Below are 26152 nucleotides of genomic sequence, written 5' to 3' on the forward strand. Positions count from 1 at the left end.
GAGATGCTTCCCCTCTCTCCTGGGACAGGGAGCAAGAAGCAGACACCTCCAGTGATTTGAAAGAGCAAGTGGCAGCCAGCCAAAGCACCTCGGGGAGTCCTAGCGCAACGGGGAAAAGATTCCTTGGCCAGGAAAAGCAACCTGGGAAGGAGGAACTTCCCACCAGAGAACACTAATCCCAAAAGCCCTGGCAGACACACAGTAGAGAAAGTAGAAAGAAATCCCGTCTCTCCTCCATTTTCCCCAGGGCACTCTTTCCATCCTCCACGTCTCAGCGCCCTGTGAACGCTTCCTCCCTGGAGCAATGGGCTTGCTTACCGCATTACCATCAGGAGGAAAATCTGGGTTGTTTATTGTCCCTCTCAGGGAGAGCGATCCCGTATTAGGAAGATTAAGGTCAGCCTGTAAGCCCGTGACACAATAATCTCCTGCAGACGCCAAAGGGGCTGTGACAGAGACGTGGCACACATCCTTCCCTGGCTCCACACCCCCAGACAGCCGCCGTGCCCACCGGCCCCCACGCAGCTCCCGTGCACTCAGGTCGCTCCTTGGGTGCTGCGGCCAGCGCGCGCCCCGCTCTTCGCCCACCATTAACAACATGGCGATGCCAAAGCTTGCAACCTCCACCCGGGGTCCTGCAGCTCAGCTGCTCGCCCTGCCGCGCTGGACATCGCACAAGCCCACGGGGTCTGCGTGACCTCCGCAGGCTGCTGGACATGTCAACTGCCTAACCCCCCCACCTTCCCCATCCGTAGGAACTAGAGACACAATATTTTGGTCAAAATATACCAGCGTTGCTTTGGCACCCCCCCTGTCTTCCCAGCACCATGCAGCATGCTCCCCTGTACCTTCTGAACAGCTTGTAAGCCAGGCTCCTTTTTTAAATATTAAACAAATTACACTGGGAAAGTCACGAGTTATTCCAGTGAAGTGGGGGAAAAAATCTTTATTTTCTAAGAACAGCAGCTGTTATTTCCCTCCTGGAGGAATAAACAACCCCTCTGTACATTTTGGGAGAGCAGGATAGGGACTTTTCAAAACTGCTTTTTACCTCACAAAACTAAAGGTGAAATTCAATTTCACACTGAATCAGATAACTAAACATGAACTGTAGTTTAAAGCACAGCAGCATCAACACAAAAAAAACCACCAAACCCCAAACCCCAAGCCCCCCAAACTTACTTCTTGCCCATAATGTCACTTTGCTGCTGACTGGGGAGAGAAATATTAAGCTATTCTTAACAAGCCCGGTTGGAATCATTTTCTTCAACAGCAAACAAGCATTCAAGTTTCTGGGTGCCCAGCCACTGCAGCTCACAGCATTTCTAGTATTTTGCAAGCAAAGCCACAGACTTCCACTTGCACGTTGTCCCGACGGGAAGCCTTACACTGCAAGAACTGCCTGACGTGCAAACCAGGCACACCGTAGGCAGGCAATGCCGTGTCCCGTTACCCACTGTCTGAATCCCCTCAGCGCTTGTGGTTGCTTTATTTCTTTGCTAACTGATGGTCCCCACCCTACTTAGATCAACCTCTTCATCATCCCTTCCCCCAGCTGCCTCCATTTGCAGGGGAGACTCCAGCCCATAGCTCTCCTGCACCCAAGGGACCGCAGCACTGATTTTTAGCAAGCATTATCACTCTCGCTCTCGTTTCACGGGTGAGCAACGGCTTTGAACACCTGTCTTCCCTTCAAACACTTAATTGCTTGATGTATTGAGAAACTACCTTTTAAAATTATTACGCAGCTCTGTATCACTAGACCTCCATGTCCCAGCATCAAAACCCATCACGCACAATCAAGCCAAAGGAATCTTTTATCGTGGCATCAGAAGGATGTAAAAGGAGTAAGATCCCTATGGATTAAGAAAACTGCTCTTATGCAGTGAGCTCAGAATGGTTGATACTTTTTTCTTTGGAGTACAACCTTTCTTCTTTAGAGCCATTTTTTCCAGACCTGCCTGGTACTTATTTGCCACCAGCACCTCAGGTGAGGAAATCACTATGTTCATTCTCAAAAGCCCAGCCTTACCATAGATTTTGTACCTAAAATAGAGAAGGAAGAAAATAGCCCTCAGTGTGGTTTTGAAATCAGTGCAAATGCAGTTAATATTTAAGTAAGAAAACGTTATTAAGTAAATCTTTACGTAAAGAAATCCAACCTGTTCTGATTCTCCTTTTCAAATTCCCTTTCCTATTTCCCCTCTAAACTAGCAAAGCCTGCTAGAAAGATCAGTCCATGCGATGGAGCACAACAGTTGGCGTTCAGTGCACAAAAGCAGCCCCTCCACCCCCAAACCCCTCCTGTTTCCGAAGGTTGCGGTAAGATGCTGGGTATACCAGGTATGCCAGGTATCTGCTCAGCACCAGTCTCAAGGTCAAAGTTTCTTTTAAGATCTACTTCCTCCAGAAAACGATGAGTTTGCTCTACCAAAGGTAACTCAAAGTCCAAGCATCTTCGCTACACACAAAAATATAGGGATGTCAAGTGAGAAAAGGAACGGAGCCCCCTTGGAGAGAATCACAGTGACTGCTGAAATATTAATGATGCTCTTTATTTGAGAGAGTCTAAAAAGGACTTTGAATAATGCATTGCAAGCAACGGTACATCAGCAGTGGCTTTTTTATGTGAGAGGCAGCTGGCATTTTAAAAATAGACAGCTTTCAACTTGATGGGGGTAGCTTACCAGCGGAGGAAATTATCCACAAATGCACCATCATTTAAGGGAACAAAGCAGATAAACAAGCGGAGCACAAAGAAAGTTTATTAGTACAAATGTTCTGAAACAGTCCTCTGCTGTCAGCACAGGCTTGCCCACCATAAGCACAGCTTCACTATTATTGGGCGTCTCAACATATTCTGTCCCTTACCGTCACCAGAAAAGTCTCTTGAAGCTACTCTGCAGCAGGCACTGGCAAAGATCTAATATTTGCTCCTGTAAACAAAAGAGATGCTCTGTTCCCCTCCAGGCAGCTCATGAATTTCTGAAACTTATTTTTTGAACTAGGATTATTAGTGCTGTTGGCTTTCTAATTCCACGGAAGAAAAAGAAATGGGAGAAAATGGTAATGTAAGAGGAATGGGGTGGAAAGTAACCCTTGGAGCCCGCTCAGCTGTACACCCAACTGGGCGTGTGGGGTCCTCTGGCTTTAGGATGCGCTAAGGGCCCCACTCCCACAGCACAAACGCCTTCAGCAGCAGCGTATTAAGCAGCCACATGCGATGCAGCTAGTGAACTGCTTGGCACGGCTGGGGTTTCAGTGTTTACACTTACTAACGGCAACAGGACTGACAGACAGAGGTGTTGCTGGAGCTGGCTTTGTGCCAAGTCGCCCAGAAGGTGACACAAGTACTTGCAGCCAGAGATGTTTTCAAAGTATCTTCGATATGCGCTCCCTTTCCTATGTGGCCAGGATATAAAATGCCGTTTTAAAATACACGAGCATATGGAAAGGTGTAGGGCTTGATTCAAGGCACAGGTGCTCTCCTACCTGGCTCTGCCTGAACATTTACATGGCTAATGGCCAACGCCATTGGCACCTTTCTTTTTCGGTGGAAGCACTGTGAATCTCGATGCCACCAAGAGCCACCACATTACGACGCTATTTGAGAAAGGGGCTGACGGGAGTTTTGCAGCCACCCGACCGGAGGTTTCCCTCTTCTATTCCAACGCAGTCCCCTCTGAGACCCGCTGATCCCACAGACCAGCCTGCTCCCACCCCATTTCCCTCTTTGCACAACCCCAAAGAGGGGGGTCAGCGGGGCAGCAGCTCCCCACCCCAAGGGACGGGGAACCGAAGGGAGAGTAGAGAGGGGCATGAAACGACCCCACAGCGAAGGCTACATACCGAGTGCTGCAGCATTTTAGAGTTACCTGGTATCACGCACATGCAGAACGGCAGTACTCCCATAGCTCTGATATATTGCCCATCATTCATGTATATAGGCACACCGCTACTGAGGCAGGCAACCTTAGGAAAAGTGAAATGTCCCAGAAAGCAAGTGCACAGGGCAATAAAACAGCACGCCCTGCCAGCCCCATCTCCTCTTCCATCTGCCCGATTTATTCTGTCTAGCCACTTACTTATTTTACTGGCCATCAAATGGCTGGTTGGTTGCCTCAAGCATCAGTTTCCCTTTGCCCTTCTCTTCTCTATTAACTTTTACCTTCCTCCTTCATAAGTCCCCCTCCTCTCTTTCCATTAACCCACCCTTTCTGCTTTTACATCTTTGCCTGCACAGCCAAATTCTGTCAGTCATTGGTGCCCACATTCCACACAGCTAGAAACAGGCAGCCGACAGCACCAACATCCACAATCACTCCTGGCGGGTGAAGCCGTCTGAAGGAAGAAAAGCCCAAAGGAAAGAAAGGCCAAACCCCTGCCCCAAAGGCATTACATGTTATCACGGCCTTAGAGAAACTCCCAAAACGGCATCGGGGGGTGAAGGGCTGGGACCCCTGATGCAGTCGGTCTCTTTGCTCCCACCCCACCCCACAGGGTAAGCAAAGGGCTGCTGCCCCACGGCAGCTGCCTGGCACCCGAGACCCTCCGCCTCGCTGCCTGCCACGGGAGGATAACGCATGAGCGCAACGTGACGCAACCCTGGGCTTGACTTGTTTGTTTTCAAACCGGGCTTTGCCTTGCCTGGGCACGGGGGGAGACATTTGGTCACCGCTAACACCGCAGGCAGCCTGCCCACAACCTCTGGGGAATATCTGCACGGCGCTGCCGATACTCACACAGCAAGCGACGGTTCATCTACTCACAGAGAGACCATACTGTCCAGGGGGGTTAGTTGCGCATGAGATGACAAGAAAGCTTTTTAGGACTTGCAGCCCAGTTTGCACTCCCGACATCTCTGTGCGTGCCAGTGCCTCGTCCGATGCCATTCCCTCCCGCGTCAGCAAGCACTGCACCAAAGTTTATGCTTTTGCACTCCCCTTCGCACTTTTATTTTCCATTTTTTCCTCACTCTTCCCCCTCCCTTTTTTTAATGCAATGCAGCCTTTTTTCTCCCTGCACGCTGCTGAATGTAGGAAGGAAAAAAAAGATCAATGCATCTCAAGGGCAGAGCAGGGACCTGAGTGAGAGGGCGAGCAATGCCGCCCAGGGCACGGGTGCCAAGGAGGGCAGGGCAGGTGGCCATACTGAGCGTGCACAGTAAATAACCGCGGCCTCATTGGGAAAGCATTACAAATCCAAGATACAGCTGGCATGGGACGGATTTAGCGTGGTTGTGCTATTCAGCATTGGCATAAACCCCCTTTGCCCCATGGCTGGATGCCCTGCCACTGCAGTGCAGTTGCCCCCTCCCTGTGTTAGCAGCGCCCAAGAGGCTGATCCCCCCCAATACGTAACTCTCCAAAAACGCTGAACAAGGGAAAACAGCCTGCAGTGAGCTCTCGAACCCCTGGACTGTACCACAGCCTAAAAGCCCCAGCAGCATTTGGAGTCCTGATGAGCTGGGTAGAGTTTCAGATAGAGGGACCCCACAGAGGGGAAGGCAGATTCATCTAAACCAAACCAGAATCAGATGTTAAACCTTTAAACTTGGTGGGGAAAAAAAAATAGAAAGAGAGAGAAAGGATTTCACCAGGAGTTTTTAAACAAAAGGCAATGGGGAAGTGCAAAAGCACACAGTGTTTAGGATGATGCATTCCCTGTGGACCAGGTCATAAAATCTCTGCAGCTTCAAGCTGGGGACAGGACAGGAGCTGGCAAAAAGCACAGGGGAAAAAACAAAGAGAAGTCTGAATACATTGTCCCACTTAAAAAAGACATGGGAAAATAGGGAACCAGAACAAATGTATATACTTGTACACAAGATGGTGGAAGTCTAAAACACATGATGGAGACTAAGGTGGGGGGGGACTGAAATGTTTGGTTTTAAATGAGGATGCCAACACACTAGCCACATCAGGAACCTGGTGAAAGGGAGATAGTAATGGGGATTCTTTAAAAACAAGCTACTTATTACCTAGGAAAGAGCGACTGGATTGTATCGGTGGGGGAATAGCACTGCCTTAGCAATGTGATGAGCAAAGGTAGCAGTGGCCATCATAAAAGCCAAAGAAATCCACTACCCTTCTCCAAAAGAATGATCCCAAAGCATGGGAGCCTGTCTGAAAGGAAATTAAAGAGAACAAACAGCTGTAAAGGTGATACATTTGAGGGATGTGGGAAGATTGCTTAAACATATCCATCTGGAAGTACTGGGCAAATAGTACCTGCCAGAGGAGGCATCAGAAAGGCCCAAGGCAAGCTGCCGCCATGAAGGAGGAGTCCGGTGAACCTTTGTGGCTACCCTCACATCAAAAGACAAATGCTGCAGGTCCATCCTTCGTGCCCCACTGACTCCAGGGCTGGGTCCCAGCAAGCTTCATGGCAGCTGCCTGGGAAGGGACCACCCGATGGGACAGAGGGAACCTGCTGGTTAGCCACAGACAAGTATTAAGAAAGGGATAAATGCTTTGCTGCTTTATTCTACCAGAACATAAGCTAGAGGCATCGGAAGCAGAGTGAATTTTGAACTTCAGGACGAATTCCAGGATGCTGTTGTTGTTATTATTATTCTTTAGGTTAGATACACATACGAATACCATTTTATCATTAGGCGTTTCAGGACAAACTGTTCACCGTTTGTCTTTCTATTCCTGAAGCCTGGAGCCTCGAAGGTGCAACCCAGGCGTGCTGTAGAAACACTGGCAGGTATGTCAGGAGCAAAGACATATAAAACTTCAGCAGTATGATATTTGTGGGTAACTACGGCACTTCATAAAGAGAGTTTCAAAACAAACGATGCTGGAGTTTTTCTTCCTTTGAATATCTTTCTGTGTCATCAGAGATCAAGTTACCTAAATTCTTCCCATTTTTCTAGATGAATCATCTTTCACATATTGTTTGCTGAAATAGAAAGCCTAGTAAAATCTGTCTTTACAGGCGTCCTCACTTCCTCTGCCCAATTTGAAATATGCATTAGTAATGTGAAAATCCACAATGTCTTCCTACAACAGGAACCAAGTGCAAACCTTTACACTTTACAGTCATCCTGTGGTTTTCTTGACAGTTTTGAAGTCAGGTAAGAAGTTCATGTTTCATTGTAACAGACCTCACCAGTGAGCTAGAGAAAAGGCCAGCAATGGAGAGTGTTATGACACCAATATTCTCCTTCCTAAGCAGCTAATGAACTGTCTTTTCCTCTAGCAGTGCTTCCCAAGCCCACACAAAAGGAACCTGCCAATTTCTATCTATCTGCAAGGCTGACTTATGAGGTCAAAGCATATTATAAAGATCTTTTTGCCTCTCAACTTGTGATATACACACAGATCTTTGAAAAGGAAAGAAAGGTATATATTTAAACTCTGGTGTGAAGTTTTGGGAGGAAGGTGGTCGTTAAATTCGGAATCTGTGTAAGCTATACAGCCCTTGCCATCATTTCTTAGGTAACTTCTCACGTCCACCAATAAGAGATTTTATATATAGCAGCCAGCGTATGAGCAGCAGCCAAACAAGTATACGGCACGACAAGGAAGCACCTTCCTCACCATGCAGCTCCTGATCTCCCCACCGCAACAAGGATGGAAAGATCAGGCTCCTGACTGGTATGGGGAGACCTGACCCGGACCAAATTCATTTATTAGTGGCTTTCCGCCCCCTTCTTTGTCACCAGGCTGCTAACAAATTAATGAGCTATTTCTCAAGAGCAGAGCTTAAGGAGGGAAGCGCAAGGGAGAGTGAGCATTAAATACTTTGATCCCTTCAGCAACGTAGGTACAAGAGCAGGTGGTCCCTCCTTTGCCGTTCTCCAGAAGGTATGCCACAGCACTCCATCACAGAGCTAACAGAGAAAAGGAGAGCCAGAAGAGACTCAGCTGTCACCTCCATCCAGGGTAAGTGCATTTGACCATTTTGCACAGCCTTGTATTCTGTGGCTCCTGGAGCAAGTGGGGATAAACTCATCTTTTCTTCCCCTGAAAGACCAACAATGTATTTCTAGTCCTGTCTCCACAAACGAGACCATTGGTGAAAAAGCAGCGCACAGGATTGGGGCGATCATTTAAGTTCACTGCTCTGAAAACATCCTGCAGCAGTTCTAGCTCCCACAGGAGAGGCAAACTCATCTGAGTTCTTAACCTGGTCAATTCATAAGGGAAAATAAATTCCCAGTAAGAACTCTGCAGCAATTCATCTATACTGTGCCAAACACTAGTTGAGGGATTCTGAACAAATTGCAAAAAAAAAAAAACACCCCACAAAAATTTTTAAAATCCTCTGATTTACTAGATAAATTATAGAATAATTTGTTCCTGGGGTAAAAAAAAGGTATATCTATCTATATCTATATATATATGAATAACCCATCTCCCCAAACATCTTAATATCCCTTCACCACACCACAAAAGCACTCCAAACTGTCTATGAGGTGCCTTCACAGAAACCAAAAGTTCAAACATTGTGGAGAGTTTAGTTTAGGGACATCTAGGGCACTTCTACAGTGCACAATGCAGCACTGTGGAGCAGCTGTACAACCAAAACCAATAAAGTCAAATCTGTGCACCCCTGCTCTGCAGCCAGTGAGCTCTCCTGAGAAGCAGGGAAGAGCCCACCTTGAATCACAGCCATATTACGTCCATCACCCAGGCACCTCTGAGCAATACTACACTGTGCTAGGAAGACATGTCTAGCTGAGACACAGCTCCACTGCCTTTACAAAGAACTGGGCTTTGCAGTCCTTTCAAGTTTGGACCTTCCTTATATTTGAGCTGGTTTCTGCCAAACTAAGAGCCGAGCACAGAATTACTCTCAGAAGGCTGCACCCAGAAATGGGGCTTTGCAGATGTATCGCACAAAGACCATGCAGTTGTCTTGCATATGCCCAGGATGGAAATGCTCCTAAGGCAGACGATGGAAGCTACTTTTCTTCACACAGAGCAAGCCTTGAAATGACCTTCCAGCTTAAGGCCAGCAAGGTGAAAGTGAAAGGATATGGAAAAGACTGTTAAACGTGGTCGCTTTTGTGACAGCATTGCCCAGGGGACTCACATCATATCAAAGAAAGGCTTTTAGTCCACCGTGAACAGAGCCCCTCTGACTTTCTAGTGCTGAACACATGCAGAAGAATCCTGCTAGCACAAGCAGGCAGGTTTGGGAAGAAAGCTGACAGAACGAGAGATCTTTGTGGTGGAATTCTGTGACCACCTGGAAGAGAAAGTTCTGAAATATCTCAGCCCTTCCTTGGAAACTCAGCAGAAGGCAGTATGGTCACTAGAGTCCTGAAAGCTATTAGTTTCTATAAGCCGAGGAGAATTACTTTCTATGGAAGAATGCGAGTTCACAAACACAGACCGGCACAAAGAAGGCTTTAATTGCCTTTGAGATTACTTTAATACCAAATGAGGCAAAAGATGCTTTAAATGGAGGGAAGGCAGTTCCCAAAATAAGAAGTCTTGCGTTAATTTGGCAAGAGGCTCCAGATGTACCACTTGTGTCTCTATTTCCTGAATGACCGGAAAAGCTTCTAAGTGAGTCCATGCAAAATTTGGCTTTACCCTAGACTCAAGCAAGTGTCTGTACGTGGGGCAGAGGGAGAGGAGGACTTTTCACTGCCTTACTTGGTTTCCCCTTCTCTCCCAGGGCAATTCAGAGGCAGTCCTCGTGGATCTTTTCATAACACATTGCCAACCTTTTCTGCTTATGCTCAAAAGACAGACATCAAGACAGCAGGAGCTACTGTCATCACAGCGATGCAGCACTAGGGAAGTGCAACTTTCATAAGCCAAGTTGTGAGACAAATGCTTCCAGGCCAGGCTGAGGACAAGTGTCTTCCCCTTGCTCAGCTGCCCAAGGATAAGGTCTCAGCCTGACAGGATCACCTTAGGTCATCTGCCGCATCATTCTCTGGGCACTTGTAATGTGTTTTGTCTACTATGGGTTATCATCCTACTGTTGAGAAAAAGAGTCAGAACATTACATCATCCCATGGTTGACATAAGCTCTAGTTACCTTACATGAAGCAAGGACTGCTTAGCCTCTGTTCATCCAGGGGGAAGGAAAAGGATTTAAGTTCAGAACTGTGGCAAGGGGAGAACTGAATGAAATGTTACTTTCTAAACTGGATCTGCATGGCAAGCTCCTAGGACAACAACAACAAAACCAGAAAAAACCCACAAAGCGAAGATTTTCCCATGTCTGACAGAGAATTTTTCAGTAAGAAGTTTCTCCCATTTTTATTCATGTGAAAAAGGACAGTTTCCTGCCTCCCAGATACATGGTTATTTAGCGTCAAGAGGAGACAGATACCAATATATACTGTAAGAGCGCTCTGAAAGGCCTGATCTACCAAATCACAATCACACGGCCACGTCTAGGATCTCTCGGCCTTTGCCTGCTGGCACCTTGACAAACATCCAACATAATACAGTACACAAAGCAAGCTGTAATTTCAGTGGTTGTGGCTAAGCCTTGGCCACCTTAGCAGAATCAAAGATTTACCTCCACAGACTGCGTTTAAGATCACAGCTTCCTTCATTCACGCTCTTTCCCTGCCCCCTTAGAGATATGCCTGCTGCTACAGATGAAAACCAAGCCGGAGCGTGGAGGATGCTGCCAGCCCAGCGTTAAGAAGAGATGGCCCCAGGACAGGAGCTCTGCAAGGCAGCCACTTTCTGATACATCCCCCCTCCTCTTCGGCCTTTTGCCCATCATGGTAGCTAAGCATTTTAGTGCAGGAGCAAAGCTAGCAGGGGAAAAACTGATCCGAAATGTCTACAACTAATTCTGTTTTTCCTCCGTCAGTTTTGCATTAGTTACTACATTTTAAGGCCATCCTGTGGTACAGCGTACATGGAAGCAAGATTACATAATGGAACTGGCCGCTCTCTTCTGTATACTTTCTTACACAGTACTTTTGATTACAGGATAAGCCAAAAAAAAGGAGAAAACCAGCAAGGACAGCGATTTTATCCAAGAAGGGGTATAATTTCAATACTATTGATATAGCCCAACATGAACCACATATGTTAATTTTCAAGTATGCCAAGACTTGGAATAAAGAATACCAAAAATCAGATTTCCACAATTCCAGTGCCAGCTGTGCTCCCTCCTGGGAACTGTTCATGATGCAATCCAAAACACATATGTAGATGACACTGGCTCCTACCCCTATGATCCTTCCTGTCCTAGCTAGCATGGGCCATCTGTTACTGCTTAGCAGGCAGCCCCACTAGATACTAGATTGGTACTACTTACGTGAAAAGGATGAAATAAACTGCCAGCAAAAATGCCATTAAGAAGTCTTTCCTAAGCAAGTTGTAATTTACCATTTGAAAAGTGTAATTTAAACTGTGCCAAATAAGGTGATAAAAGATACCAAAGCATGAACTAAGCCACAGGCCAGTCTCTGTCTCTACACGATACCACTTATGGAGAAGGAGAAGTGGGAAACAGAAATCATGCTGTAGCTTACCTGAAAATTCTCTTTTTTAGGTAGCAAGGTCCAGATATGCCAGAGAAATTAATGACCTTTTGCTGAGTCCCTGCTGAGCCCTTTCCCCTCTTGTTCACCAGACCATACAAGAGGATAAGAACAAAACAGTGACTGCTCTAAACTATTCTGCTCTGCTCTCAGCCTGACCAGCTGAGCAATAGCCATTACAAGAGATGTTAGAATAAAACTGCACAGGGACCATCAGAAGAAAACCAGCCTGCCATTCACCCAAACCCACTCAGCTTCAAGATGCCTACTAAAATGAATGGTCACTTCTTTCCATGAGCTGTCCCCGCCTACACCCACCAAACAACAAAATACATCTTAATCTACAGCTAGTGAAAAACCTTAATTTAACTCTGACACAAAACTAAGGGCAGCCAGCATTAACTTCTTCCAGAAGGGCCTCGCTGGGGTGTGGGAGAAAGCACAGACCTACAATACCGAATACAGAATAGGCTCTCAGCATGAACAAACTCCCTTCTTGAAGAAAGCCCCAAACTAAATGCTTCCTCTGAGCAATAAGTTACCTGAAACCCTTATCCTCACAAGCTGTTCTAGCCTTAAATGCAGCTTGGGAAGCCCACTCTGTCCTTCCCAGCACAACCCAGCCTCAGCCCCAGTGCACTTTTCCTGCACTGAAGCAGACTCCTGAGAGCTGCCATCCCCACGCAGACTGTACTTTGTAGCTGTCCGATTAAAATTTAGCAAAGAAAACTGCTAGTAAGTCTTCGCAGCTGTCATAGCATCCACTGCACGAGTAAATGAGAGAGAAATCCTTCTTTAGCTAAGAAGTCAGTCCAATTCCTAGGAGCGCTTGACAATCTCACTCAGAAAACCTGGCAGAATCCACAAATCACAACATTCTGCACACTGGTCTTTAACCAGAGCTCCATGATAGCAAAATCCTTCTCTGTATCTTCATGTCCGCAGCAGGGTAAAAGTAAGCAAACTAGCTTGTTCTGGAGGTCAACATTTAAACTTGATCCTGCTTGCCACACTTGGTACGTACCAGGGAGATAACAGATCACTGACACTTAGCATGAAGAGGATGAGGACATTCTTAAGCAGGCACACCAAGTTTCCTTCCTTTGGGGTAAGTGTGTCAACATGCTTGCACCTCAGCCAAATGATCTTTCAAAATAGAGGTGGATATCCATCTACAGAAATGTGCACTTATTTCCTTGAAGGGAAACTATCCCCCCTATGCCCTGCATGGGGGGAAATTTTTTTTTTTGCCACGAAAAGGCTTGCCTGATCTATGAAGTCAGGAAAGTTGCCTGGATCGTTCCCAGCCATGGGAGCCCGCTCACCTGGGGGCCTGCTGTCATGCACCGGCAGCTCTGCTCCCTCTCCCAAGATACTGGGCAACCTGAAATGCTTTTTCCAGTGCATTGTGTATGCAACTTCAGAATAAAGAAGCATCACGGTCTACAAATTTCATAGTTCAGTTACAGCCAGCTGCTCCATCCAATAATCTCTTTCCACAAGCAGTATTCATTAGACTCCTCAGAAATATTCCCATACTCTACAAGCTACCTTAGCAGCAGGTAAAATGCAATTTTTATTTCAGCTTGCTATTCCTGCAATTGAAATAAGATGTCAAAGTGAGTGCTACAATGTAATAATTATTACAGTCAGGGACTTAAAATAACTGATTCACAGCTGTGCAAAATTTGACCAAACTGTTCCTTAGTCATATTGCTTGACCTGCATCATGTCTCCGTCTATAAAATGGGCATACCAACTATTATTTTTTAAGGACTACCACTGGTAAATAAAAATGAATATTTAGCTTTCCCATAATTACACAATGCTTCTTAAGACCACCAGTATTTGAAGAACAGAGAAAACAAAATACACAACTGTCAATGTTGTAAAAAACCCCACCTTATCAACATACAGGGAGCTGCCAGGCTCCATTTTCCTCTGAATTTAATCCAAACAATGTGCACTCTGCCGTGCCCTCTGATGCCAGCATTTATTCATCCACCAGCCGACTCACGTGTGATCTCGCAGTAGACTATCGCATCAACACATCTACAGAGCGAGTCTTTTGCTCTCGCGCTCTTTAGTTTAGGCTTTGTTTTTATAGAAGCTGCAAAATTTTAAATGCAATTCTACCTCTTTTGGGGTCCATCTAAGCTTCAGTGGAACCATCGCGCTGGAGGAGTACACATCTTCTTGTGAAATGACATTGTGCTGCAAAATCAAAGGGCAACCAAAGCAAGTCTAGAGGCAGGAGGCAGAACTTAACAAGTCTTCTGTCTTGACAGAGGAAGGGAAAAAAGGTTTACCATGCTGAGACATCCAGCACAAGAATGAGTGATCAACCCTCCCAGCCCCAACTCCATGGGAATTCTGTGGGATCCAAGCCAGAATAACTTTCTGTTTCACCAAACCTGAATATTAAGCACGGGTGAGTTTCAAAAATAATCAGCTGACTGCATAAGACACTCTGGTTATATATGATTCTCAGTAATTTTAAGCAGAGCAAGATGACTTTGCAAGATATTTTATACGTTTCATATGGACAAAGCTCAGCCCATCCACATGTACTCATCAAGCTCAGCTGATTTAATTCTTCTTAAAATGTCTTTTTATATCATATCCTTTTGCTTACCGGTATTGCACTAACATATGATATAGAGCAAATATGCTTTCAGAAGGCAAATGTTACTGCCACACAGACTTGGGCTCGGGTGCACAACTGATCAGCTGGTGAATGGTACTAGAAGAAAAACTGGTTAACTGTTTCTCGCTGATGAGGTGGCTCTTTTTTTTATATCATTAATAGCTTGATTGATTGCCTAAGAGCGAAGACTTAGCACGAAATTCTTCTTGATATCCTTCAGATTTAGAGGTCTGCCATCTTACGTATTTTACATATGCGATGGTGCTGGAAAAAATAGGAAGTCATTTTGATCTAATACCTGGCATGAAACTGTAAAGCCAAGCACTTCATGAAATTAGAAGAGTAAATCAACTAAGTGGTTGTGGCTTGGTTATATTCTTGATCATTTGGGGATTGCACTGCTCTAGGAAACAGCCCAGCTCCTTGCTTTAATACTGGATATTGTTCAGGGTACAGGGATTAATCCTGTCTGGTCCCCTGGCAATCTGAGGTCAGCAAGTGAGGGGGGAGGGAACACTTTAAATCTGATACTTCTGTTAAAAAATAGCCATGGTGCAGCATGCTCAGGTTTCCGTACGACAGGGACCGGGTTTGTTTTGTGTTAAAGAGCACCTGTTTCTCTGCATAAGTATTACATGTATATCATGCCAGCTCACAGAAACTCAGGCAACTTTTCCATATCATTTTGAACAATTTCACTAGCTGTGAAAATGCTCTCTCCCACAGATGTACCTATTTTAAGTACAACCATCTTTCACGTCAGAAAGCAACTAGCTGTTGCTTACAAAACACAAAACTCCTGGAAGTGGGAGGTTTTATTTTTGTTGCTGGTTTCAGTTGAAAATAACGCAATTGCTGGATGAAATATTCTGTTTATTGCCACACTGGTTAGTCCAGCACATCTCCTGCGGCTTGTAACTTCACAGGCCGGCGAGCACAGTGGGACAGCCCACCCCACGCCTGCCCACCCCAGGACAGACCCCGGCGGTGCTCTCGCCCCGGCCGGGCGGCTGCTGGCTGATCCCCGGCTGTGGCAGGGACCGTCTTGGATGGGCAAGGACCAATGGTCCTGTCTTGCGTGTCTCGCTGGCGAGCGTGCTGTTAAACCCGGCTGAGGCTGGGTGAGCTCAGTGCTGCGCAGGGGGACGGAGGGCACTGAGCTGCCCTTTCCATGCTGGGAGGATGCTCAGCGAAAGCATCACTTTGAAGTAGGGAGACCAAAGGGGAAAGATTTAAAAAGGCGTATTTTTCCGTAAGAAAGTATTTGCCTACAAGGCCACGGGCAAAGACAACAGTTGCACCATCCTGCCAGCGAGAGTTTTTTGCACAAACACTCTGAAAGCTGCATGAAGATCCTGCACATACTCAGTAAATACAGCAAGGCCTTGCCGCCTCCTAGAAAGGCTGTACATGGCCCCGGTCTTACCTGTCATGACAAAAATAAACCCGTAATGCCATCCCCATGAACTACAATTTTTTTCTTTTTGAAAGGTGTGATTTCCGTTAGTAAATCCTGATCCGATCCCTTTGCATCATCTCCTGTTTTTTTGAGAACAGGCAGCAAGGAATATGCTGGGGCTTGGCTTGTATGTTCCAGGAAAAAATACTGAAATACCCCTGACAGCCAGCTCCCCAACATGTTGAGGTCCTGGTTCGTTCTTCAGGAGTTTTTAAACCGCACTTGCATGCAAAAAAACCCCTAAAGTCTGCAGGTGATGGTCTGTAAGATGTTCTGGGACAGGAGAGATCAATTTAAGCCTCTAGGTAATTTTTTAACTGCATAATTTAACTCAGCAGTTTTTCCTGAAGTGTACTGGAAAGAGAAACTCGGTCCCAGATAACATGCAAGCTGATCTCAACATTAGCTAGCAACTGCAAACTGGGTCTGCTTCAATTGACTCAAGTATGCAGCTATACAAAAACAGAAGCTCTGCTGAAACCTAAACATAGTATCAATGACCTGTAAATGGAGAGAAAGTTAAAAAAAAGATCTCCAAACATGCAATAACATCAGCTGCTGGTTTCCTATAAGACATTATTTTACAGACAGATTGCATCATGCTCTGTCTGCAATCAGTGCACACCACAGAGAAGTCCTACATCCAGCCCAGGGCAGCTGCACCAGTAAAAATGATCCCAGCAATGAGATACAGCCATCAGGGAGAGCGGTGAGGTACTGAGGGTAACCTAGCTGTACTTCTGTTGCCTCTTTGTTTTCAAAGGGAAACAGAAGTGACATGCACTTAATTATGTTATCATTCCAAGCCTAATTACAGCACTTACATGTTAAGTACCATTGAAGTGAACCACATACAGGAGGATTGAGTTTCCATCTTTTCTTCTGTTACTACCTGCCTGGAAAGTGTCGTCTCTTATATCTTAACCTATTCTTGCAAGAATAAAAGCCACAACTTTCCTGACAGATTTCTGGTGTTTTGATTGTCTTTTGATGCAGTGGTGGCAACAGCAAGTTGTAATGAAAATGCTTTGGCTAGGAGACTGTTAGGGAATACAACAGAAATCATGGGATCATCCCCCTCCCCTTCACCACAGGAAATCTGCAGTAATCCTCCATCTCAAACAGCTTTTGGAATTGATCTGCACGTGTTTCCATAAACCATATGCAATGTCCTTCACATTTTCTTTGGTGAGGTCAGAGTAGAGCATTTGGACAGCCCCAGACAAGCTACACACTGTCATGCACCTTTGTGTTATCTTCTAACATGGACGGAAATCCCAATCCAGGCGTGCATCCTTGCAGACTGCATGGGCCTGCAGACCCCAGGTTCCCCATCCCTGCTACTGACTTTCAACTCTGGTTGGGCCCCAAGCCCCAGATACGACTTTGAAGCCAACGCACTTTATAGATCTTCAAAAAGGCAAGCCTTGGTTCTGCCTAACTGGACTGATTCAACACATGCCATCACACAACCCACGATGCCATAAATTGGCCTAAGTTTCAAGTCCAGCTACAAAAAAGAATATTGATATTACCTGGCATATTCAGGAAATTATTGTTTCTTTGAAAACTTCTTTTTTTTTAGGATTTCCCAAATCACCGACAGTTTTCATCCCTGGATGATGGACTGATGGACTACCTCCATCAAAAACTTCAGGTTTTGATATAGCTCCCATTTATTTTTATAAACGTACAAAGATGAGCACTTTTTCATCTCCAATTGCCAAAAATGCTGAAAGGAATTTTCTAAACACTTCAAAGTTGTTGCCAGATGGAGACCAACCCATCGTAAATTCTGCCCACATGATAAATGTTTTTAAACTTACCAAAGGATTAACTCAGCACGGTCTAGCTGAAACTTCAGTTGCAGGGAATGTACTTAGCAATTAGAATAATTGCTTTCCAATATTTGTACTTTGCAATAAGAATAATTTCTCGTGTGCTAGGGGTGAGTTGTAAACATACTTTGCTGGAGGAGTTCAGCGCAATTTTCTGTTCCCAAGTACTATATTCTCTGAAGCGGTACCTGTAACCTGGTCAGGAACAAGATCCTGAAGGACTTGTTAGCTTCACTGATAACTTCAGTCCTGTGGCATCAGCAGGTCCGAGCTGCTCATTTCTCTTCAAAGGCATTAAGGCACTGAGTGGTTGTAAGGGTCATACAGCAGGGCCTTCCTTCACTTCCCAGTTTTAGGGAAATGTAAGTGCTCCTCTTCCTACGATGTTTGCAGGGTTTCACCCTCTCCGCTTCTCTCCTCTCCTCCTTCTCTGCTGCACCATATCAGCACGCCAACCTCTTCCTTAGGCCCGCTCCCAAGATCCACAGACTTCTGCAGATTAAGTCCATCACCTCATTATTCACACCATCACATTCTCCTAGCAAATAAACTCTTAAAAAAACCTGCTTGAATATATAAAAAAAGAACATTTCAACCTGGTCCATCCAAATCCACATGCAGCCCAAACCAAACCCAACCTTTTCTCAAAGCTCACAGCAAGTAACTCCTGGAAAGAAAGGATGACAACACACAATTTCGGCCTTCTGCCCAGCCCGGGCTGCTCCGCAGAGTCCTCCTGCCTCGTGGTGCATCCAGCCTGGCCGCCGGGAGAGGGTCACCGCAGGCACCGCGCCGTCACCAGCCACCACCCGAACTCAGCACGGCAATTCAGGGAAATGGGGAAGGTGAGAAACGCTGAGGGAAGGGGGGCTGCTTGCTTCTTTTAAGGATTTTAGCACTGTCCCCACAACCATATAGATGAAGAAAGAACATCTGGAAAACATCTTGCAAAACACCATGCGGAAATTACAGCAAAATTAATATTAACAGCATCGCTTTCATTCTTTTATTGCAGCTCCTAAAAATCCTGTGGCCTACTCCCAGAGCTCAAAGAACCAGCTCAGCTATGAAATAATGATAATCCAGTAAGACACGAGTGTGCCATGCTTCAGAGTCCCTTTAGTACAAGAGAAATTGAAATGCTTCCCTCTCATAACCCAGAACTATTATAAAGACAGAACATATAAGCCATCTGCCCACCACGGTGAAAGATGCCTAAGATGGAAAGAGGCCTGCTCTACTTATGTGAAGGATCTATTCTCTGAGAGATGATTAAATGCTAATTAATAGCGATGAGCCTAAAGAAATAACATTATGCAAATAAAAATGGCCTTACAGTAACTGTCATCTGCTCCCTATAGTCACCTCTGGAGTCTTGTATTTTATTCTAAGGATTCAGCCAGCTAGGTTTGCAGGACACTGAGGTCAACAGGATTTTCACCTGCAAATTTGGTGGATGCAGAACAGACTCGGTACTACAGTAAAGCTAGCGTCTCTGTAACAAGTATCGTTGGACTTAAAAAGCATGTGAAAGATCGAAGGAGTTGTTTCTGCAAGCTCACATGCACAAAGAGCCCTTCTAGATACTCATCTCTTAACTCACTGGCACATAAATTTGTAGCACCGTTTCAACAACTGAAGAAACGATGATAAAAATCCAGAGATGGAGACAACTAATGGTACCAGGTAACCTAATTAACCTCCCTGACAGCACAGGGAATTGATAAATAGTCACATAATCAGAGATTAAATCAGCTTCTTGGATCCATTTTAAATTCCCTCGGTTTACCTACAATAATTGCCTCCGTTTCCTTGATGAGCAAGGCTGGTATGAACCAGCATCCAAGAAAAAGGACTCCACTGCCTTCTCGACAGAAAACTGCTAACAAGGCCTCCCCAGCACCCTTCCCTAAAATTTGTATTATACACTGTTTAGGCCACACAACAGGTTGCTTAGAGCAGGAGTGAACGCTAACAGCCAAAGTGTTTACTACACATACAGCAGTACTCCAGCACACCCCTATCCCATCACCTGTGAAACAGCAAGGGCTTCTGCCACCGCTTGTTTATGAATGCATGCTATGTCTTCCCAAATATAACCGAAACTTTTCAAGTCACCCACTATCGCTCTTCACCAGTCCAAACTGACCTGTTAATGTGAAAAAGTTGCCATCCCCAGACTACAGAACTGTCCAGATACAAACTCCAAGGTCAAAGTGTAGCAGGTACCCCGTCAAGACGTAAGCATAGTTACACAAACAGCAAGAAAAGGAGGAGCATTTAACCAACAGCAAAGTCAATTACTCTCTTAAACGAGGTGTACAATGCTAATTTGTACCGTACACACACAATTTTCAGAACGTGAATGGGCATCAGCAATGCAAAAACTACACCGACTTGCCAACTCCTCTGCTCCAAAATACGCAAGCCGACTACACTCGTAAAACCAATTCCCTGCCAAGGAGAACAGCGTGAGATCCTCGCGATGTCTGAAGGCACAACCGACGCCGAATGGCAGCCTTCCCCCCGCGCCGTCCCACCCAGGGGTGACCCGGGGGACAGGCAGGGACTGCCCCGCACCCCCTCCCAGCACACCCACGAGAAACAGCGCAGCACTCGCGACGGAGCGCACGTGGAAGTCACGGCTTTGTCTTCTCTGCTTACTCGCACTTACCGGAGCTGTCGTGCTGGCACGGCTCTCCTCCGTTAGGACCGTCATTAAGGGGTTTTATACCACAGCTGTGATAAAACAAAAAAAAAAGCCCACCAACAAACCCACAAAAGTAAGCCAAGTCAGGTAAGTACCCCAACAGGGAATTTAGAAAGCTGACTCTGGAGCTATGTTTTTAAACACCATCTATCTGCTTTTTTTTTTTTAAGCAGTTATTTATTTAGCCAACAGAATTCACCTTGGGCTACGCTCACAAGGAAACACCATTATCTTTAATCTTTCATGTATGTCATGAGAACAGAATGGGAAACAACTGACTTAAGGAGGCAACTGCATGAGGTTTGTGCCTAAGCAATGGAGCACTTCAAATCCATCATGACGGGGATATTGTGCATTTTTGAGAGTGTAATTTTTCTGGATTTCAGGCAACTTAAGTATGAACAATAACATTTCTTTGCAAAAATATAGCAATGATGACTTTGCAGTCAATGGAACCACCAAAAGATAGAGCAATCTAAGCCATGTGGGAAAGCTAAAACATTTCTCAAAATATTTCCTTTAAAATTGTCTTCCAGCAGATATTAACAAAATTTAAAAGAAAAAACATAAGCATGGTAAGTAAGAGATATTAAAAAGACCAGGCACACGCAGAAACCAATGCAGAAGCACTGGGAAGAAGTTCTGGGGCGAAAAACAGTAATTTCAGCAACCCAGCTGGACATTCATAGCAAAGATGACTAACGCCACTAGTAGCTCAAAGGGACACGCAAATGTAATCCCATATTATAATGCACGGCCGCATTTGAAGATGGGCCAGCAGTTCAGCCATAAGTTTGTGTTACAGAGCAGGCCATCGCGCTTGCTCTTGGTCTCGGGCATTTCCCAGAAAACGGCTTTGTGAGCTCCCAAAATGGTGGGCAAATGCCACCTCCACCGTACCGCTTCGGCGTGAGGACCAGGAGCTGCCCACCCTGACACTGCAGCTGCTCCCAGTCCCCCGCCACCGACCTCCTTTTCGGGGAAGCCTGAGAGAAGAGGGAGATGGGGGGCCGCTTCTCCAAAGGAGACACCGGCTGTCCCCACGCCCCCCATGCCAGAGGGGGCTTGAGCCCCTCATCCTTCACGGAGCCATCTTCTGGCCACACCAGTGACACCACATTCCCGCGGCCACCAGAGGAACTGGCTACAAGAAGATGAATGATACAGAAACATGCAATTTCAAGCTGTTTTAAAATCACAGCACTGGCTGTGGCCTCGCAGCCAAGCGACACTTACCTGTCCCACCACACGCCTGTCCACGGCTCTCCTGCCACCTGCTAACCTCCATGGGGTCGTACGAGGATGCACAGGTCCATTTTCCAAGCGATAAAAACTTGGAAAACTAAACTACTACTATTGCAAATAGGTATCTTAGTCCTGATTTTATCACATACCAAAAGACAAGCCAAGTTCTAAGAACCTAATTTAGTATCCAAAACATTGATCTTGGTCGGAAGATGCTCTTCAGATCAGTGACCTACCTTGGAAAAATATCTGAATGGAAACTCTACTTATACGCTTTTATTACATTAATTAACAGCAAGAAACCCCCATATCAGCAGGACAGCACACACAAAGCACTCACTCGAGTGCCAAGTGTCTCACAGGGCCTAAAATTGGAAGTTAATCACTTTGCTACGGTGCCTGTTTGGGGCAACAACAAGCTTTGCATAGAAGATGAAACCCATTTTCTGCAGCCCTGTAACTTTAAGGACCAGTGCATGCACCCTTAAAGCTCCCTCCCAAAACACATTGAGGCAGGCTGTTAATTTGATAACAACATATAGTTCAAAGCCTACAATGAAATATTAAGTATACATACATTTTAAGACATAAGATCACTTAAGAACTAGATAAATATAAGGTACTGAGGGGTGCTTAAAGGTTTCACTCCCCTATAAAAAATTCACTTTGAATTCTAATCCAAAATTCATCTTCCCTTAAAAACAAGACAGGTTATATCTCAGATTTCTATGCAAGCAATTTATGATACCCAAAAGGAAAAAAAAAAAAAAATAGCTAACAGCCAAGCAGTGCTTTTACTGCCTTTTTTTAATCTACTAGTTCCAAACTAGATGCATGCGGTACAGAATTCTGATTAGGAAAAAAATGGCTGTTGAATTTTTATTACTACGTCCCTTAAGGACCAAAAGCGGTAACCTCAGGCATTTAATGTGTACTATGAATAACAATACATATGAGCACATAAAAAGCTTGTTATCTCTATTTATGGATTTTTTTTTACCATGTTGATACATTTACGGAAAGAAGTTGAGAAATATGGTGAGGGGGAGGAGAGGAAGCTATCGAAATAACAAATATCATTAAATAAAACCTATTTGGAAAGGAACGAGCTATGCAGTACGAAATCTGAATGAGCCACGTCTGTTCATTACCACCCTGCAGCTCCCATGTAGTCAGTGGAGCCTCATTTAATGCTTATACTAAAAGCCTTCATCTACATACATCTCACCCATTGATACAAATGCAATTCATATTTAAGCCTGACAAATAATCACTCATGACAGGAACATTCTGCATGCATAGATTTTCTTCTTTTATAAACAATGTAAACACAGAGAAGTCCTTCTGGATGTTGCAAAACAGCTCACTGGATTCAAAGAAGCATCTTCTCTCCCCATCCCCTCACATCACAATCCATAACCACCTGGCCAGATATCCGAAGGGTTTCCACCACGTACCTCCCTGGCACAGGACCACTTTTCTCCATGTGTTATACTGCAACTCCATCCCCACAGCTAGAAAAAACCTGTACAAACTGCAGCTAAGCAATGCAGGGCTTTCTCCTTCAGAAATTAGCTTACAACCTCTCAAAAAACCGTGGGTAAGCCGTCAGAATAAAATTCTACAAACCAGCCATTTGTGGCACTGGCATGTTTTCCTTCTGGTATTTAGATAAGTCCAAGAAATAAATTTTTAAAATAGTTCCTCCTATTGAATCCTTTCCATATTTTCAGCTCTGAGAATTCACAGGGACCTAATTTGAGTGAGTTACACTGACTCTGGAGCTAGCAGCTTGTGAGAGTACAAAGAGCACCCCAGAAAATAATGGAGGGGGTTGAGACAACTCTGTGCATCCCTCAGCTCTCAAACTTGCCTGTAAAGAAAATGAGGATACGGCCAGAGCACACCATGTTTCTGCTCTACTCATGGCAATAGGTGCAGCCTCGCTCCAATTTCTACTAAATGGGTTGATTCAAAGCCCAGAAAGGGGCTAAAAATGTGAATTAGTTTTTGTTCTTCTGTGCTAAAAGGAAGAACAACTGGCGAAGACTTCGGGTCTGCTGTCAACTACTCCGGACCCTTACCAAGCGCTTTGTTGTCTTCTCTCACTGAGATGTGCCTAGGTTTCCCTAGGTTGGTGCCTTGGGAAACCAATGCAACAGCAAGCATGATGGAAAAGAAATTCATTCTTTTTTGCTCATGGTTGCAGGATTCTGTCTCCAACTGTTTATTTTCTTCCTTATTTTCCAGGCTCAAGGAAGAGGACAAACAGACAAACACCCTGATGGCTGTCGGGTCTTAAGTAACTGGAAAAGCCACGTTAGCAGGCCCTTGGAGAAGACTGGGACACACGGGAGCCTGACAGTTCAGAGGAAAAGAATTTGCACTAGAGCATCCCACCAGCACAGACGTATTGCTGTAGCCCAAACCAGAGCTCAGCTGTGTTATTTACCCTATGAGGTCCCAGCTGTCAACCTGGCCTGGCATCACGACAGCCTACAGCGCAAATGCCCTTAGCCAGCTGCTTGGCTCAATGTACAATTCTCTCTTTTTTAATGAGATTAGCGTTCATGAAATGTGCTAGCTCAACGGGCATGCCGATTTAAGTCCTCTGTTTATTCAGGCTACAGCAGATACAGCGGTCACTTTTAAAAAGACGTAATTTGAAAAGATACCATGAATTCACCAGAGCTCCTGCAGTTGCTCATAATCACAGGAAGAAGAGGGGTTTCTTGCAGATCTGTTGAGAACAGAGCACTGGAAAGGATGAATCTTTAAATCGTGGCAAGTGTATAAACTTAGCAACCTACCTCCTTCAGATGAGCGTGAAGGATCTACTTGCCAACAAAAAAAGAACAGATGATTCCGGCTGCCTATCCATTTCAGTCAGCGGGCACATCTGCTGCGGTTACCACCAAAATTGTTAAAAAAGGGGGGGGGGGTTATGTTAAACGCTGGGGGGTGGGGGGGCCAATAACGCAGAGGTACTGCCATAGGTATGGATTAGCAAAATTACTTTTGGTTCTGTTTTTTTTATTAAAAAAAGCCTATGAAGTTAAAGTTGAAACAGGAGAAGTCCTATGTTCACTATAAAGATGTAAAACATTCTTGCCATGAATAAGCAATTCTTTGTTTAAGAATGCGTTTTTAAGCAGAACGATGAAAATTTGAGTTACTCCGTTTCACAGACACTTTTCACAGCAAAAAGCGATTAAAACGATCATACACAATCAGCCGCCCTCGCTAGGAAGTGACAAATTCCCTTCAGTGCGTTGTATCAACCACGGGCAGGTTACGGCCGCTAACAGCAGACACCGGGGCCGTTACCGTGTGCTGTCACCGTGTACCATTAAAAGGTCTTTAAGCTGCAGACTGCCGCCACCAGACGCTGCTCATGCCGGGGATCTGCTGAGTAACGGGCCAGGACGCTGCGAAAACCTCCAGCCGCCGGGGTCGCCCGAAAAACCCGGCTCCCGTCCGTCAATCATGGCAACTCCATTAATGCATCTGGGTCATGACAATGGTTTACGGGAGCCTGAGCCGGGTTACGAAACGCAGCGTGGCGGATATACCGGGCGGCGGTGGAGGTCGGCACCCGGTGCGCCCAGGTGAGAGCCGGGCCCAGCGCCGGGGGGGCTCGGGGAGCGGGCACGGAGGCGGCACCCCGCCGGGCCCCGCGGCGGGACGGGGATGCGGCAGGCAGCGGGGAGACGGGAGCGGGGCCGGCCCGCAGCCCCCCCGCCCCGGTCCAGCCGGCCAGGGGGGCGGCGGGGAAAGGGGCGGCCATCGCGGCAGCCGGGGAGACCCCTGCAACTTTCCCCCGCCGGGGCTCGGGGGTATTTGCTCGCCGCAAGAAGAGGCAAAAACCAAAATTTCTATATATATATATGTGTGTGTGCGCGCATACATCTATGTATGTGTGTGTATATATATGTGTATGCACATATGCGTTCCGGCATCAACAGAGCGACGTCCCCGCACGGTACAGCGGTGACATCCCGGCGGAGCCGCGCTGCGGAGCCCCCGCAGCCCGCAGCCGACCCTCACCGGCCCCGCCGCCCGCCGCCCGCCCGGGCAGGTGGGGGCCGCGACCACCGCGGGGGTGCCGGGCCCTGCCCGGCGGTGGGCCGGTGTCCGCGCCGCGCCGCGCCGCACTCACCCAGAAGACGAAGGAGTAGATGATGAGGAGGGTTTTCAGACACGTTATCACGGGTTTGGTCTCCATTCTCCTCGATGCCATAATACTGAGATCCCGGCTGCAGGCTGGGCGCGGGAGGAGGAGGAGGCAGGGAGGAGGAGGAGGGAGGGAGGGAGGAGGCGGGCGGGGGGCGGAGGGAGGTGAGCTCAGCGCTGGGCTCGCCCCGCCGCGCCGCTCGCCCCGGCCCGGCCCGGCCCGGCCCGGCTCACCGCGCCGCCTGCCGCCGCCGCCCCCGCCGGAGGGAGCGCGCCCCGCCGCCGCCCGCCCCGCCGCCAGGGGGCGCTGCCCGCGGGGCGCCGCCGAGGGCAGCGGGGGCTCTGCGGGGCGCGGGGGGCCCGGGCCGCCGGCGGCCTCGGCGCTGCCGCTGCGGGCTCTCCTCAGCGGCGGGTGACTGGCTGAACCGTCGTCTGCCGCGGGGCGAGCGCAGGGCAGCGGGCTCTGCCCCCAGGGTGAAATTTGCCGGAGTATCTCAGGCGGGGAAAGAGCCTGGTTTTGAAAGGCGACGTGGAAGACCCCCCCGGCCGCCCCTTTCCCTGTGGAGATGCTCGCAGGCGTTACTCGGCCTGCTCAGTTGCCTGG

The 26152-nt window shown here is 46.7% G+C and overlaps 1 protein-coding gene across 2 annotated transcripts in view; it reads right to left on the minus strand.

The window, feature by feature from the left end:
* Positions 1-25677, minus strand: part of TSPAN7 (tetraspanin 7) — a 102707-nt gene extending 77030 nt beyond the window's left edge. For both annotated transcript variants that reach the window (XM_072852421.1, XM_072852427.1), the window contains exon 1: positions 25535-25677. In XM_072852421.1, coding sequence (XP_072708522.1) covers positions 25535-25615 — 81 coding nt within the window. In that variant the 5' untranslated portion in view covers positions 25616-25677. The remainder of the gene's footprint in view (positions 1-25534) is intronic.
* Between the last annotated feature and the right edge of the window lie 475 nt (positions 25678-26152).

Source organism: Ciconia boyciana, chromosome 1 (genome assembly GCF_034638445.1).
Source record: "Ciconia boyciana chromosome 1, ASM3463844v1, whole genome shotgun sequence".
In the NCBI taxonomy this organism is placed as follows: Eukaryota; Metazoa; Chordata; class Aves; order Ciconiiformes; family Ciconiidae; genus Ciconia; species Ciconia boyciana.